The sequence below is a fragment of the Podarcis vaucheri genome (genome assembly GCF_965113315.1).
Source record: "Podarcis vaucheri genome assembly, chromosome: 7".
Classification (NCBI taxonomy): domain Eukaryota; kingdom Metazoa; phylum Chordata; class Lepidosauria; order Squamata; family Lacertidae; genus Podarcis; species Podarcis vaucheri.
Window position 1 is genome coordinate 86625227 of NC_138765.1, and position 17367 is coordinate 86642593.

The window sequence follows — 17367 nt, forward strand, 5'->3', positions numbered from 1 at the left end:
GTCGCTCCAGCCCCTTGATCATTTGGGCTGCCCTTTTCTGAAACTTGTACAATAACGTTTGGCAGCCAGAAGCAATCACAGTCATTTCCCCAGCATGTTTTGCATAAAAGCACCTTGAGGTAGGCAGTTTTATTTTTTTCCATCTTTCTCCTAACAATCCTGAACACAGAATTCACTTTTCCCAGAGGGAAACATGGCCCATTAAAAGGAGAGGGTTGGCGAGTCAACAGAGCAATCATCCAACACAACCACAAGTTCTCTGTCCTTGTCAGTCACCACAAAATTGGATTTTTTGCCCTAATGTGTATTATCACTTTACACTTGTTTGCACTGAATTGCATGTGCCTGGGAAGGGAATGGCATAGACTGTGTTTGGTGGTGCTCAGATGTGCTTGTTCCAACATGCCCTGGAGGCCAGCCCTTTCAACTATGCATGCCTGGTTTCCCACCCTGCAGGGCTCATAAAAGCAAATGAACAACACTCTGATGTAACATTTGCCTCAACAGGAATGTTCCTGAACAATTCCTTTAGGCATATATGTGATAAATGTTAAGTCAAAATTGGTCATCCACAGAGAGTTACGGTTTTACTCATTGCTCATGGTATCATTCCAGAAACTTCACAATGGTGAAGAATTCTGACACAACGTTTTCCACAAGTGTACCTCCACAGATATCATTCAAAGGTAGCCCCAACAGAGGCTACTTGGGAGTTAGGAAGCATCACTTCCAGCTGCACCAAAAGAGAAACAGTAAAATTTCAGCTTGGAGAGATCCTTTTGGAGCTCTTCACAATCTCATTTTGTTGTTAGTGTCATCAGCAAACTTGGCCTCACACTATTCGCTCCTAATTCCAGGTCACCCGACACCATTAAACATTCCCTGTAATTTAGTAAATGACAACAGTTTTGTGGTTTCAACATTATTAGATGGACTTTAAAAAGTTGAAATCTGAGGCTGTGGGACCCTGGAAAGACCACCTTTCATTCCGTTCTTTTTCTTACTAAAAATGAAGTTTGTTATGGTTTTGAAGGTATTCTTGAAGGTGCTTGGGCAATACTTAGGGGGAAAGAGAAGGAGCAGTTCGCCCTGTATCCTACTGAGACTGAAATTAATTAATATTGTTAAGGCTCCCCCAATATCTTTGGATTCTGGAACAGGGTTAGAATTTAAGCAAATCCCGTGATTCCTGGCTTTAGTAAATGTTGGAGTTTAACCAATGGATTTAGAAGGGTAAAAATACAAGCTGGACTTTTTTTCCTGAGCAGAGAATTGCCTGGAGATGCGCTATTATGGAACAAAGGCAGTCATTAACCCAGCAAGAAAGGAATCAACAAGGCAGAAGACTTTCTGCTGGACACAGGGGGGAACCCCCCCACAGCCGTCAGATGGTGGGCAGAGAGCGAAGCAATTTAGGATTTCAGGGTGGATTAAATAAGCAAACAAGGGGAAAGTGTTAGTTTTGTAAGCGGTTTGGAAATGCAGGGAAGGGGGGGGGGTCTCAGCCCCGTGTAGGCTTTTAATTCTGTGGCTGCTGTCACCATCTGCAGTGATCATGGAGTCCAAGAAAGTAAAATCTCTCACTGCCTCTATTTCTTCCCCTTCTATTTGCCAGGAGGTGATGGGACCAGTGGCCATGATCTTAATTTTTTTGATGTTGAGCTTCAGACCATATTTTGTGCTCTCCTCTTTCTCTCTTTAAGAGGTTCTTTAATTTAAAGAGGTTGTATGTATAACTAAACCATACAGCATAAAGACACCACCATCTCCGCTGTGCCTCATTTCCAAAAAGAAATACAGACCTTGGTATGTGTTCCTAGTACCCCTGGAATGTTACACTGCTCAGAGATTGGGGTGGCGTGTAACAATATTCTTCCCCACCACCCCTGCTTGCATCTCCCTTACTTTCTGCTGTCGTCTCCTACGCCAATGTTTAGATTGTAAGCTCCTCGTGGCTGGGATTGCACATTGTGAAACACACGAGGAATGCTGATGTGAACACAGGAAGCTGTTATCACCTACAAAATCTTTCCCAGATCTATCTAAAAATGCAAAGCAGGGGTTCTGTTATAGAGCTAGACTTTTTCTCTGTGGCAGCATCTCCAAAAAGGTTTTTGTGGTCCTAGACTCACAGGTGTTGGCTGTCCGCAGGGAATCCAGTGCCTCAAACCCTTCAAAAGTCAAGCCCTGAAGCGAAGTTTGCTAGTTTCTGATAAAGGCTCTGGAAAGTAGGCCAAATGGTCAGGGTAAGGGATTTCTTCGTAACAGCCTGTCCCTCCTTTGTGGCCCCGATTCTTCCATTTCCCCTTGCCGTGTTATCGACAAAAATCAAGAACCCTTCATATTGCTTAGAAGATGACATTAAATCAAGGTAGAATATTGTATGTTCTTTATTTATATTAATTACATATTCTGCAAGCACAAATTAAAATCTCATTGCATACATCCTCTTTTGCATTCTAAAAGCTGTGTGAACCTAGCACGGAATCCAGACTTAAGCAGAGGTTTAGACAAAACAAAAGGAACTCTTATTATGCAGACTAGGATTTTTCTATGTATACAGTTCAGGAACACTGCATAGCATTTAGGCCAGCCTCCTCTAAAAGATGGAGCCCTCCAGATACTTTGTCCTACAGCTCACATCAACCTTGCATGGACTGGCTGGGGCTGATGGACAATGTAGTCCAAAACATCCAGAGGGCACCAGGTTGAGGAAAGCTGATTTAGACAGTGGACAGAACAGACAACTACAGCATCTTTGAATAGTTGCGTCCCACTTGACAACAGTTTTTGAATTCTGCTGGGGGAGGGGGGGGGAGACGTAATAGGAAACCTTTTGGCATGGTACCTGGGAAAGAGACTTTAACAGGGGTTGGAACTGATCTAATCTGGGTCAGCCAGACAGAGGTGTGTCAACTTTGGTGTACTTTGGATCACCCACAAAAGTGAGAGACTTTGTCGGACATGGCTTACAAAAGTGTGTGCATGTGTTATTCTTTTAATGCTTTCTTATACGGTTTCTTTTTTGCTCTTGAACTCATTGTTTGAGAGGAAACAGAGTGTGTATGCCATGGAGGACATGCTTTTTTCTGGGTTTTCAGTCTTTTCTCTATTTTTATGTATCGCTTAGTTTTATGCTGAACCACCCCGGGGCCAGTTCCCAGGAGTGAATGGCGGTATCTTGCAGCCTGAGTCACGACAGCTACACACCACTTCCAGATTTGTGCTCTCGGGATTCTACAACAGCTTTCACAAAAGAGTTTAGCAAAGTATCAGCAAGGACTAGTAATTGGGCTTCTTGGAAAATGTCGTGTTCTAGGTGGTGTTAAAAGCCACTGTCTATTTTCCTTAAATTTCGACCGGCTCCTCAAAAGGTCAAATTGCTAGACTGCCTGCCTGAACAGATTTCTTGGTCACACAATCAACAGCCACTAGTTCCAGTTCTCGCTTTGCAGATTTTCAGCTCTAGATAAAAAGCCAACTCAGAAGAAATACCAACAGACTTAAAAAAGAAAAACCCAAAACAAAAACACCCGAGTTTCTTCCTCCCCCTTAAGCTCACGTGTCTCCATATGGAACTGGGCTAAGAGGCACACCTGCATTTGCTGCCCAGAAATAACTTCCCATCTCAAAGAAAACATGTTTCCCGTGACAGCTGCTCACATGTTTTGCTTTGCATGATGTGGCAACATTCTCCCCTAAATCAAAAGGAAATTCTGCAGAAACCCCCATTTTCATTTCGTGGTTTGTTTTTTTTTGCAAAAGTTGCAAAAACTTCTCTTCCTAAGAAAAATCTGTGTTCTGCCATCTTCTAATCATCAAAATCAGGAATGTCGTCATAAGAATAGCCCCTGTAGCCTTTGGAAGCAAAATACGCAATACGCAAATGATAGAAGCCAGGAAGGAAGACCAGGATCCCGATGATCAGGACAGGGATCGCTCGATCGGTTCCCTGGAAAACAAAAGGGAATAAGGGCTTTTTCATACCTTGGCCTGGAACAGCTAGCATTCTCTATACCAGGCAACATGCAGCTAGATGTGCAGACTGAGGTGAGGAGATGTGAAAGTTCTGCCTGCAATGGCCCATTCACCCATTCAAAGTCGCAGCCATCATTGCACAGGAAAACCAGCACTAAGACTGTGAAAGCCAGAGGGGGCAGAAGGCCACCCAGTCCAAACTGGGACCATTCACACCAGTCCCCTTTCTTGCTTCCTCCCACATCACCCCAACCACAATGTACTTAAGTGGGTACAGATACAGTACTTAAAACATTGCAAAGGGTTAGGCTAGATGATCCTTGGGGTCATTTCCAACTCTACAGTTCTGTAATCCTGGATGTTTCCTGAAGAAATGATCGCCGGGCGTGGAGCACACTTCTACCCGCAGACAGGCCTCAGCTGTCTGAACATCATGCCCTCTATCTAATCTTTGCTCTCTTAGTGGTCTGCCGTGCCCTGTCTGTGACCTTTGTCTCCTTTGTCATACATTGTTCAAGGGGAAAATGATGCGGTGGAAACAGGTGCCAAAATAATTTTGTGCCACCCCTCAATCTCGGGATTGGAAGATGTGTAAAGGTCACAGTCTAAAATGTATCTGACTGGTTTTGCATATTGTGCTAATAAAAGGAGCTTCTACAGAGCTAACTGGCAGCTTGCTCCCTTGCCAGCTTGCTTATGCACAGCTCATCTGATGAACAACACCTGACTCGTGTCCTTTACTTCACATATATTAGAAAGGAACACAAACTTTCTCCAAGGTCACTATCAAATCGAATTTGGGGGTGAGGGTATTCCGGTATGCAAAGATCAGTTAAAGACTCTGGATAGACTCTATACGGCCTAGGACCCTCGTACCTACAGGACTGCCTCTCCTGGTATGTCCCACTGAGGACCTTATGGTCTTCAGACAAAAACATCTTGGAGATCCCGGGCCACAGAGAGGTTAGGCTGGCCTCAACCAGAGCCAGGGCTTTTTCGGCTGTGGCTCCAATCTGGTGGAACGCTCTGTCACAAGAGACTAGGGCCCTGCGGGGCTTGACATCTTTCTGCAGGGCCTGCAAGACAGAGCTGTTCCACCAGGCCTTTGGCCAAGGCACAACCTGACCTGGTAATCCTCACAGAACTCTAGCCCAATGGTTACCATCAATTTGATTTGAACTGATTTTATAATGAATTGATTTTAGAATGCTGTGTTATTTCACTGTTGTTAGCCGCTCTGAGCCCGGCTTCAGCTGGGGAGGGCGGGATAGAAATAAAGTATTATTATTATTGAAGACAAAGCCACTCACTCCAATATCCCCAAAATGTAGCCCAGCTCTTGATCCCGATGTCATGAGCGAAATGCAAGGGGTACAACCCCCAAGACCAGCCAATGACATTCTAAAGGAGGGTGGGGCACCAGTGTGTGGTCAGTGCCATGGCACTTACTGTATTTTTCGCTCTATAGGACGCACCTTGTTTTAGAGGGGGAGAAGAAGAAAATATCCCCCTCTCTGCGCAGCACCCCTTCAGCGAAGCAGCAGGAGAAACGAAACCTCTTCCATTTCTCCTCCCGCTTAGCTGAAGGGGCGCTGCGTCTTAGCTGAAGGGGCACCTACCCTTCAGCGAAAGGTGGCTATCCCTGAAGCCTGAAGAGCGAGAGGGGTCGGTGCGCACTGACCCCTCTCGCTCTCCAGGCTTCAGTGAAGGCAACCCAAAGCCTCCGGAGTGCGGTGGAAGCACTCCCACTGTGCTTCGGAGGCTTCACATTGCTATCGCTGAAGCCAAGGAGCCTGCATTCGCTCCATAAGACGCACACACATTTCCCCTTAATTTTTGGAGGGGAAAATGGGCGCCATAGAGCGAAAAATACGGTATGTGCTGCTTTCTGGCTTTCTACTGAGGCATCTGGTTTGCCCCTGTGAGAACAAAGTGGTGGATCAGTTGCAGGAAAGAGAACTCTCCTCATGTGCTCAAGTGCCTGAAGCGGAGCGTTGCATTCCTTCCTCCATGAGGAAATGTGGATGGCGCAATGTCTCCACATGTGGAATGTGCCCATCCTCAGCTCTGGGCTTTCAAAAAAGTGTGAGAAAAGGAAGCAAAACTCACTTGGAATCCCCCTCTGCTTCACCTTAGTTCATAACATCCAAACTGTTGTCAGGCCCATGGAACGGCCTGAAGGAAGACGTCACACACCAACTTCTAAAGGCTAGCAAGTTAACAACTTGACACCTGTTTAACTACAAGATCACCTTCCCTCTGTACAATGGTGCCTCGCAAGACGAAAAGAATCCGTTTTGTGATTCTCTTCGTCTAGCGGTTTTTTCGTCTTGCGAAGCAAGCCCATTGAAGGATTAGCGAATTAGCGGCTTTTAGCAGCTTATCTGCTGATCGGATCAGCTGATAAGCGGCTTAGCAGCTTAGAAAAAGGGGGGGAAAGGGAAAAAAACCAGCAGGAACTCGCAAGACACTGTCGTCTTGCGAAGCAAGCCCATAGGAAATTCGTTTTGCGAAGCACCTCCAAAACGGAAAACTCTTTCGTCTAGCGAGTTTTCTGTCTTGCGAGGCATTCTTCTTGCGGGGCACCACTGTATGTGCCCATTGGGCTGCTTCAATCAGCGGAACTGGCATTGCTATAAGTGCCACATAATGCCTTTCTTGTATTTGTAAAAATTCAATCTTTTAGTGTGGCAGTACCTACACTCTGGAACCCCCTGCCTATTGACACCAGGCAACTGCCTTCGCTGTACCCTGTTCAGTGCCTGCTAAGAACATTCCTGTTCAGGCAAGCCTAGCCAGATATTTAGAAATTTACGCAATGTGCTGTTACTTTATTGTTGTTAATTTTTCCTATTGATAATTTTATCGTTTTATCTTTTCTGTAAACTGCTTTGAGGTCTTTTTGCTTTTTACAATTAAGCGATGCACAAATTTTGCGAAATAAATACCTAAGTCTAGTCCCAGGATGGGAGAACTCTTGGTGGGTGAGGAAGCCACTAGTTGCAAGAGCTGTAACAGGTCACCAACTATAACTTTTTCAAAGCACACATAGATACCCTACTGGTCAAAACTGAGACAAAATGGCAGCCCCTCCATTACCATGCCCCCAAAGTCCCTTCCAAATCCTGCATCCAAAATAAATGACTCCTATGTACAGTGGTGCCCCGCAAGACGAATGCCTCGCAAGACGGAAAACCCGCTAGACGAAAGGGTTTTCCGTTTTTGAGCTGCTTCGCAAGACAATTTTCCCTATGGGCTTGCTTTGCAAGACGAAAACGTCTTGCGAGTGTTCCGATTTCCCCCCCGCTTCCCCCCTTTTTCTAAGCCACTAAGCCGCTAATAGCCTTTTAGCTGCTAATCCACTAAGCCTTTAATAGCCGCTAAACCGCTAATAGCGCTAAGCCGCTAATAGGGTTGCTTCGCAAGACAAAAAAACCGCTAGACGAAGAGACTCGCAGAACGGATTAATTTTGTCTTGCGAGGCACCACTGTACAGCTCCACAAGAATGCAATTTTGATGTCTTGTATCTCAGTTAGCTTATGATGGTTCCAAGGCCAGGTCAGCCCTGGCAGAAGAGCTGAGCCACTTACTCCTTTGCTGATGTATCCTGCCAGGAGCAGAGCGCCAATGATAATGAGAAGGGTGCCAATCAGGAACAGCACAGTGGCCAGAGCAATGGCCTTGTAGGGGATCTTGGGGGGGCTCCTCTTGAACTAAAGGAGGAAGAAGAGACAGGTCAGCATCAAAAGCATCAATGGCCACTTTCATCCCGCTTATGAAAGCATCACACTTCCATGGAACCACTAGAGCCACCACCATGGATGGCTTTGGCAGGAGTAGACGACAAGCGTGTAGAAGTCAGGCTGATCAGCGGCAGATGAGAGGAATCTGCATGTTCACACACAGGATGATCCTCAAGGATCTGATGACGGGGTTAGTACATCAGCATCAAACTCCACAGAGAGTTTCAGAACAGTGGGCTAGAAATACTCTGGGCCAGAACCAAACAAGGTCACTGAGAGACACAATTACAGCCCCCTTCTCTCTCTCTCTCCCCCCCCCCAATGCTATGTGCATTAGCTGCAGGTAAACAATGGAGAGGCTGAAGAGGAAGGAAATCTTTCCTGAGGATATACAGTGGTGCCTCACAAGATGAAAAGAATCCGTTCTGTGATTCTCTTCGTCTAGCGTTTTTTTTTGTCTTGCGAAGCAAGCCCATTGAAGGATTAGCGGCTTAGCGCTATTAGAGGCTTTTAGCGGCTTATCTGCTGATTGGATCAGCTGATAAGCGGCTTAGTGCTATTAGCGGCTTATCTGCTGATTGGATCAGCTGATAAGCGGATTAGTGACTTAGAAAAAGGGGGGAAGGGAAAAAAAACTAGCAGGAACTCGCAAGACATTGTCGTCTTGCGAAGCAAGCCCATAGGAGATTCGTTTTGCGAAGCACCTCCAAAACGGAAAACTCTTCCGTCTAGCGAGTTTTCCGTCTTGCGAGGCATTTGTCTTGCGGGGCACCACTGTAAGTTGGAACTCAACTCCTTCAGATAAATGTTGAATAGTACTCCAGAGCCAGTGATGTAACCAGGCAATGGAGCCATTGGGTTGGTGGCTTTCAGGCTTCATCTAAGGAGCCCAAATCAACTCTGTTTTTAGCACTGGAACAGCCCAGCAAAAAATACCCCCCAAAATAAAAAACCCTCCTTGCATGGGAAAGGGAGCAACCTCTTCCACTGGTAGGAGGAGTGCATTCAGATTTGATTATCCTGGAGTGCTCCCAACACAGGTGCTGCCCATCCAGGAGGGTTCTGCTGTACTGGCTGAAAGTGTCACTGCCAGTGGGGTGGTGATGGTAGAAGAACAGGTAAAGAGCATAACCTAAGGACACAGAGAATTGCCAGGTCTCCAAGGAAAAGCCTCCTAGGGAGCAAATGTTACAGAAAACTCCTCTGTGTGAAACCTGGGATAAATGCTGCCAGCCTGGGCTGGGCAGCCCAGCGGCCTGCCTTCAGTACAAAGCTACTTTGTACGTTCAGCCAATATAGCAGGCAATTCCAGGTCTGCTTTAATGCTACAACCAGCCAGTGTGACAATGCTGCCTCCAAGTGGCCCACTTTTAATGCATCTTCATAAACACACAAAACACAGGAAGAGCGAAAACCCCAACCGACCCTGGAACAGAAATGAAACATTCTGGGTGTGTTTGCCGCCCTCTCACTCCAAAACCCAACTTCCATTCTGATGGTAATATCTCCATTTGGGACTGGCTTGCTTTTCATCCCTTTTCTGAAATTATCACCTGCAAAGACCAGCTCCCCATTTAGACCTGAATCTCCTCCTCTAGTCTTGGCAAACCAGGATGCTTGAGGGAGGAAGTTGCCCATCTATAGTAAATGCAGAGTGAAGTTACAGGGAAAGCTTCCTCCTCTGGAGCCAACACCCCACCCCCAAGAAAGAAAGAAAGAAACCCACTTTCGTCCATCTTACCTACAGGACTGCCTCTCCTGGTATGCCCCGCGGAGGACCTTAAGGTCCACAAATAACAACATTTTGGAGGTCCCAAGTTGCAAGGTGGTTAGATTGGTCTCAACTAGGGCCAGGGCCTTTTCAGTACTGGCCCCAACTTGGTGGAATGCTCTGTCACAAGAGACTAGGGCTGTGTGGGACTTGACATCTTTCCGCAGGGCCTGCAAGACAGAGCTGTTCCGCCTGGCCTTTGGTTTGGACTCAGTCTGACCCTTGTGGTTTTGATCTATGGGCTACTTTTAAAATGAGGCTGCATTTTAAATTGCATTTTAACCTGTATTTTAAATTGGTCCCCCCCCATTATGATTTTACTGTAATTTTACTGCTGTTAGCCACCCTGAGCCCGGCTCCAGCTGGGGTATAAATAAAATTTATTAATATTAATATTATTCGACTCTTAAGGAACAGCGTGAACAGTTGTGCATTTGCACCAGTGCCCACAAATCTTGGCTTGCAATGGTGGGGTCATCTACCCCTCTACTCTCCTCAGCCTCCTGTGCAGAGGAATCAGGAGAGGCATGTGGGCTGTCTCTTTTATGCTGAAGTTTTGAGAAGAGAAGGCACAGCAGAAGAGGCTCCTGCTAACGCTTACATTCTCTAAGCTGCCGTGGAAATGCAACCTTTTGGGATGGAGGAAGAGGCAGGCATGTCTGAGCTCTCAGCTCCACAGAAGCAAAGAAAACGCAAAGAAATGAGCAAGGAGGCCAGGCTTAATACAGGAATTGCTTATTTGCATTGATAGGGGCTTTAACCTTTCAATAGCAACCCCAAGATGTTGACTGGGTTAACACTCAAGTTCCCAAAGTACAAAACCCTTTTGGGTTATACAGAATGCCCCAGTCCCGGTAAATGGCTACATGTAATAGCAGGAGGATACTGCCACCTTGTAAGGAATATCTGAACTCAAGTGAGGATCACGGCACAAGTGGTGCTTCTGAAATGCAAGGTATTCATTTTGTCCTGGTTCTCCCCCCCCCCACCCCAATTTTACCTGAAGGTCAATGTAGCCTTCATCTGTGCTCGCAAGCTTGGAATATTTCACTTTGCTGCTGGGGATCGAAGCTGCCAGGTTAGTTCGGGATGGCATCTTTACCAGTAGGAAGCATCAGCACCTACAGCCTGGGAGAGAGAGAAAAAGCTCTTGAGGGGACGGGAAGAGAGTAGGAACAGCGGGTTTTAATGCAGGAGAGGAACTGAGACGACAAAGAAAAGCAGCCTATGTTACTAAGGGCTTGTTTACATTTGAGCATTAGTTTAATTGTTAATCCATAAGAACAGTGTGCTGGATCAGGCCAATGGCCCATCTAGTCCACCCTCCTGTTCTCACAGTGGCCAACCAGATGCCTGCAGGAAACCCATATGCAGGATTTGAGCTTAAGCCCTCAGATAGAGAAGTCATAGGCGCCGACTCCATGGGGCCTGAGGGGGCTCGAGCCCCCTCAAAAAAAAAATTGGGGGGGCTCAGCCCCCCCAATAATCTCGGGCGCCCTTCCAGCAGAGCGCCGCCGCCGTCCCCTGCCTCCTCCCCACCTGCTCCCTCGCCAGCCAGCCAGCCAGCCGCGCGCCCTAGTTGGGAGAGCCCCGGCCGTCCCCCGCGAGATTAGGGAATCCCCGGGGGCGGGGGCTCCTGCCTCGCAGCACCACCGCCACTGCCAAGGCACTGCCGGGGGGAATTTCCTTCCTCCTGGCGGTTTCAGCGGTTTAGGGCCGGAGCGGAGGGGGCTCGCCCTCTCTTCTCCGGCTAGCCCCACGTTTCCTGCATATCAGCTGTTCCGGAGCTGATTAATAGGCGCAGCACGCTCTCCCCTATTCGCTCACGAGGAGGCGGCGCCACTATTTGCATATTCATGAGCTTATTTATTATTCATGAGCTATCCCGGCCCCCCCCCAATATTTTTTATAAGTCCGCGTCCCTGAGAGAAGTCCCTATCTGCACTGGCCCACAATTTAAGTCACACAGAGGTTTCAAATGAAAGGAAACCAAAGAAAATTCAGACCATAGAGAGGAAGGTCTGGACTACTTTCAGTCATAGATGGGGACTCACAAGGTGTAGAAATGCAGTTGTTTTAAAGCATGCATGGAGAACGCAGGGCAGACAATCCTGTTTAAAAACCAGAGTTGCTCCTGGCATAGATATGCCACTAGAAGCCAGAATGGCCCTGATGGCTGAGCCATTCGCCTGGGGAAATGGCCAAGGAGATTTGGGGGTGAATAAGTCCTAGCCCTCCACCTGCTGTGCTATTTTAACGCTGCAAACCACTTTGACCCTGGACTTTATAAATCCCTGTAATTTCTTCCTGCTGGGGATCGAAGCCCTGCGGTTTTTATGCCATTAGCAAGTTACATTGCAAGCTATATCCACAGAGCTTGAATCAGCAGCTTTTGTTTTCGGGGTGCGGGGCAAGGCTTCCAAGGAGCAAAAACATCCAAGGAGTGAAAACATCTGGTCCAATGCGTTCATCTTGCCAGTACAGCTGCAATGCTCTCCCTCTCCCTCTGTGTGTATAGGAGGTTCTTCCTGATGTGTCAAACAGTGTTTCTCAAACTTAGGTCCCTAGCTGTTGTTGGACAATAACTCCCATCATTCCTAGCTAGCAGGATCAGTGGTCAGGGTAATGGAAATTGTAGTGTAAGAAACACTGTATTAACAGAACACAAGCTGACACCACCCCAATCCCTGCGAACAGGGGAATTACATTTGAATAAACAGGGAAAATACATCAGGTATTCTGGCCAGGGCTAGGCTAACACACTCATCAAGAATATATTGTTTTGTTACTTCTAGCTCACTCTTCCTCTTGATAGCTATCCATGGAAGCTAACAACTGTAGTTAAACGTAAGGCATAAAAACAATAATTAAAATACATCAAAAATTAGCAAGAAAAATAAATTAAGGCACAGGGAAGGTGTTTGTTCAAGTACTTTTGCCCCAAGTTGAATGGAGCCTGGTAGCTATAAGGCAGCCAACATTAACTGTAGCATTTCCCTTTCTCACTGCGCAAGAAGCCCTCAGCTCAGTTTAAATCCCACTTCAGCCGCAATGATCACCGAGGTAACAAATATGACCTTAAAAGCACTTTGATCATTCAAAGCAATCACAGTTTCATTTTTTAGTTACTTACACAATGGTCCTATATCTCTACAGACACAAGAATAATTCTGCTCCAATGTGAGAAGCAGCATTCTCCCCTCTCCTCACCACTCTCTGCCACACACACACACACACACACCATAGCTGTCAAGCGTCCCTTATTTGGCGGGACAGTCCCTTATCCCATCACCATGTCCCGCTGCTGTCCCTTATTGATGATGTCCCTTAAATAAGCTACTGAAGGTAATGGGGCCCTTTCTATGTCCAGCTGTCCTTTGTCAACAACAAATTGTTGCTGGTTTTTTTGTGTTGAATATATGCTATATGGTAATTTATGGACTTAATGGGTATCTAAAGCCATTTGCATGCAACAAAATATGTATTTTATCAAAGTAATTGTTGATCCCTTATTTTGGCTGCTGATCCCTTATTTTCGAGGCTGCTGGTTCCTTATTTTCAAATCTGTGACAGCTATGACACAGATTCCATGAGACTCCAGCCATTTCAGACCCAGAGCGAACCTTTTTCTGCAGCAACATCTCAAGTGGTGTCAGGTATCCAGCCTCCACTCAGTTAGCTTAAGGAAAAGCTCGAATTTCTCCCTGCTTAAAAAAAAACTCAGAAAAAACTACTAAGATGACAGCTTCCTAGAAACAGGTAGGTAGCTGGTCTGCCGTAGTCAAAACAAAATTAAAAAAATTCCTTCCAGTAGCACCTTAGAGACCAACTAAGCTTCTTAGAAGGCACTGAAGTGGCTAATTCTCTTTTTATAGGTTCTATTTCTGAAAATCACAATTTATATCAGGGAGGCTAACAGCTGCAGAAACATTGAAAAGCACTACAGAAATGACATTATTAAATGAAACAAACTCGTATTACTAAGCACTGGATTCTAATTCCTCATACATTTATGGAACATAACTGTCCACATTCACTTTAGGAACAATGTATTAAAGGCCATTGTCTCTTGAGAAGGTGACCCCCCAACCCATTGCAATATTAATTCGAGATCAGATTTCACACACAGATCCACATAAGAAAAAGATGAAAATATAAAAGGGTTTTGCCTTTCTTCCAAGGGCAGTGCTTTTATTCTCTGAACAGTCACGTGAGAGAAGGTGGTGACTGACCCCAAACCAACTGACAATTTCCACAGATGAATTTGGGAGGGGTACCCCCTTCCTAATACTCTATCCACCACACCTCTCCCCCTCTCGCTGGATCAACTTATCCTAGTCATCCGTGTCACACTAAGGAGTTAACAGAGCTTTGCTTTTGGAGTTAAGCTTTAAGAAAGCTGGAGGGCTTGATCCATCCATTTTGGAGTCAGAAAGGTGTTTCTGGAAAAGTGTGCCCACTTTCAAAATCCCTTTAGAGCACCACACCAGCAGTTTAGCACCCAAAAGCACCTTGGAAGTACCTCCCAGGGCAGAGGAATGCAGAATCTGCATGCAGCCGATCCTAGTCTGACCCAAACCACAACACTATGCGCCTACGCACCTCACCTCTATGTGACTCAAGACAGCAAAATATAGGGGAAAGCTTTGCCAGAGCTTCTGCTATTGTTCACACTAGGAAGGAGAAGTTCAAAGAGTCATTTGTGGGTGGTGAAGCCAGTGATTCTGGTCCTTCAGCCCCACCCTAGAGCAGTTTAAAAAGGCAGCCCCTGTTTTCACTAGTGACATAGCTGAAAGGACTGTGAAAATAATTGGTTTACAAGAACAAAGGTGAAACTTGAAAAATATTATGTCAAGCTTAAATATTTGATAAATAAAGGGAAGAATCAGAGACATAATAGCTGAAACGTATAATTTAAAACAAGCTTTGAGAGAAGGTGAAGCATTGCCGAATAAGATTTTGAAATGGGAACACAGAGAAGGGAGATGTGAGGAGGTCGATGAAACAAGTTAAAGAAAGATAAAGTTATGGAACATTGGATGTGTGTTTTAAATGTTATTGTGTGTTTTTATGTTGTATTGCGGTATTGTTTTCTATGCTTTTTCTTTAATGTGTTGTAATTTGTTTTGTTGTCTTTCTTTTCTTTCTTTTTTCTGTAATTTTTAAATAAATATCATTTTAAATAAATAAATAAATAAAAAGGCAGCCCCTGTTTTCACTGCTGTTCCAGTGCACAACAACTCGGTTACAGTGGTGCCTCGCAAGACGAAAAGAATCCGTTCTGTGAGTCTCTTCGTCTAGCAGTTTTTTCGTCTAGCGAAGCAAGCCCATTGACGGATTAGCGGCTTTTAGCGCCTTATCGGCTTAGCGGATAAGCGGCTTAGAAAAAGGGGGGGGGAAACCCCGCAGGAACTCGCAAGACATTGTCGTTTTGCGAAGCAAGCCCATAGGAGATTCGTTTTGCGAAGCACCTCCAAAACGGAAAACTCTTTCGTCTAGCGAGTTTTCCGTCTTGCGGGGCACCACTGTATTTCTATGCTGGCCAAGTTAAGAGCATAAGACAGTCCTACAGGGGGCCATCTAGTGCAGCATCCTGTTCTCATATGGTCAAACAAATATCTGTGGGAAACGCAGAAGCAGGATCCGAACACAAGAGCACTCTCCCCAGTTGGGGAAAATCTTGCTCCAAAATGGCCCCCTTCTAAAACGATATGCACTGGGGTTCTTTTAAACTTCTTTCTGCAATTATAAGCCTACACTCAATTTTAAAACCAGTAACAGAAATCAAGATACCATTATCATCCAAAGCTACATCGTCTTGTCAATGGCTGAAGACTGCATGGAACTTTAGAAAGAAAAACTGGAGCAAAACGCGCTTCCAAACGAGTCGAAACAAATGAGAGATGCCTACAACTCAATCAACACCAGGAAGCAGAAGCCCCCACATGGATTCCATTTACAAAAATGTTTTCACCCTTGTAGAGCTTTATGCTGCTCTTTCCTCTTTTTAATATCATAAATTATTTTTATTTTGCAAGCCACCTAGATAATTTTATGTACAAAGGTGACCATAGCATCAACTTAATAGTAAACAAACGCACCAGCAGCAACTGTAGCCCTTTTGGAGCTACTGCTCAAGTTCCCCAATGATGATGATGATGATAAATTATTATTTATACCCAGCCACTCTGGGCGGCTTCCAACAAAATATTAAAATACAATAGTCCGTCAAACATTAAAAGCTTCCCTAAACAGGGCTGCCTTCAGATGTCTTCTAAAAGTCTGGTGGTTGTTTTTCTCTTTGACATCTGGTGGGTGTGCGCCACTACCACGATGTTCAGCACCTTAAATTGTTTTAAAACGCACTCCTGCAATCTGGTGCGCCCAGATGCTTTGAATGACATCTAGAGAGGACCGGGGTAGAGTGCCAAGCTAGGATCTGCGTAAACTAAGGGGTCAAATCACCACTTGGCCCTGAAGCTCTCTGGGTGACGCAGGGCCAGTCACACATTCTCACCGGGTTGTTTTGGGGATAAAACGGAGATGAGGAGAACTATGTAGGTCACCTTGAGCTCTTTGGGGGGGTAGGCGGGGGTATAAATGTAGTGAGCAAGTGAATTTTGATTTGTTTTATTTATTTATTTATTTTTGTTTGTTGTGGGTGCTGTTTTTAAGTAGGGGGGAGGTGGGGGTATAAATGTAATAAGCAAATGCATTTTGATTTGATTTATTTATTTTTGTTGTGGGTGCTGCTTTTAATTAGCAAATCAGGGATCCTGGCGCCAGACACAGAATGCAAACAGGAGCAGACAATGGCAGCTTTCCCCCAAGAAATAAGCAACCACTCCCTCGGCCACGGAGCTTGCCGGGCGACGTCTCGGCCTGGCCCACCTCGCAGGGTTGCTGTGAGGATTCAGCCAGGAAGCCGCCCGCCCCCCTGAGCTCATTGGGCCCGAGGACTGCGGGCCCCCGAGGCGAGCCTCCCCTCCCAGGCGCCTTCCCCGCCCTGCCCGCCCTCCCTCCCTCCCTACCTGCAGGCCAGCGCCATCTCTCCGCTCCCTGAGGCAGCCAGACCCGCTTCTGTCGCGCCGATTCTGCTGACTGTCCCCCGACACCCCGGCCGGAAGTTTACGGTCCTCGCGCCAGAGCCGCTTCCAGGTCAAGGCGCCTCCGTCTGATTGGACGCTGCAGAGGTTGGCCCCGCCCCCCGAACGCAGGCGCTGTTGAGCCGAGGGCCGCCACAAGGGGGCGCTCTACGCCCAGGGATTTGCCTCGCCTCGTTTGCGCTGCTTTGAGGAACTGCAGTATTTATGGATGCTTTTGATACCGTATTGCGCTGTAATAAAAATATTCCCCAGCCACTCTGGGCGGCTTCCAACAGAACGCTAAAATACAATAACCTGTAACGATGTAACTTTTTTTTTATTATACCGTATTTATGGATGCTTTTGATACCATCCTGCTCTGTAATAATAATAATAATTTATTATTAATACCCCGCCTATCGGGCTAGGTTTCTCCAGCCACTCTTGAGGGCTCAAAGGTGAAGGGTAGGTAATAAGTAAATGATTCAATTTGTTTTTTTGTTTAAAATTCAGCCGCTGAACCCAATTCAAAAAACAAAGGCTCTTCATTTCTTTTCTTTGATACGAGTTATGAGCTTGGGGGATCAGGGGGATGCATCAGATGTAGAATATATCTTGATTTTCACTAAGGCCTTTTGCAAATTCCCCCATGAAATTCTCTTCCAAATCCACAATTCTCATTCTATAATTTATCAGAAGTCTCTGCAGCTCAGCACACTGCCACATCATAAGGTTATTTTTAAAAGACCAATAAATAATCCCCTACATGACAGATAGGACAGATTTATG

General features: G+C 45.9%; 1 protein-coding gene across 2 annotated transcripts; it reads right to left on the minus strand.

Moving 5' to 3' along the window:
* Window positions 1–2366: 2366 nt before the first annotated feature.
* Window positions 2367–16652, minus strand: TMEM230 (transmembrane protein 230). Of its 2 annotated transcripts, none has more exons than XM_082230704.1 (4): window positions 16525–16652; window positions 10494–10621; window positions 7570–7692; window positions 2367–3952 (listed from the first exon to the last, which is right to left on the minus strand). In XM_082230704.1, the coding sequence occupies exons 2-4, from the start codon at window positions 10587–10589 to the stop codon at window positions 3812–3814; spliced, it is 360 nt and encodes a 119-aa protein (XP_082086830.1). In that variant the 5' UTR covers window positions 10590–10621; window positions 16525–16652; the 3' UTR covers window positions 2367–3811. The 2 variants fall into 2 exon arrangements, with proteins under 2 accessions (XP_082086830.1, XP_082086829.1); XM_082230703.1 differs by lacking the exon at window positions 2367–3952 and adding an exon at window positions 7021–7125 and having other exon boundaries at window positions 7465–7692.
* Between the last annotated feature and the right edge of the window lie 715 nt (window positions 16653–17367).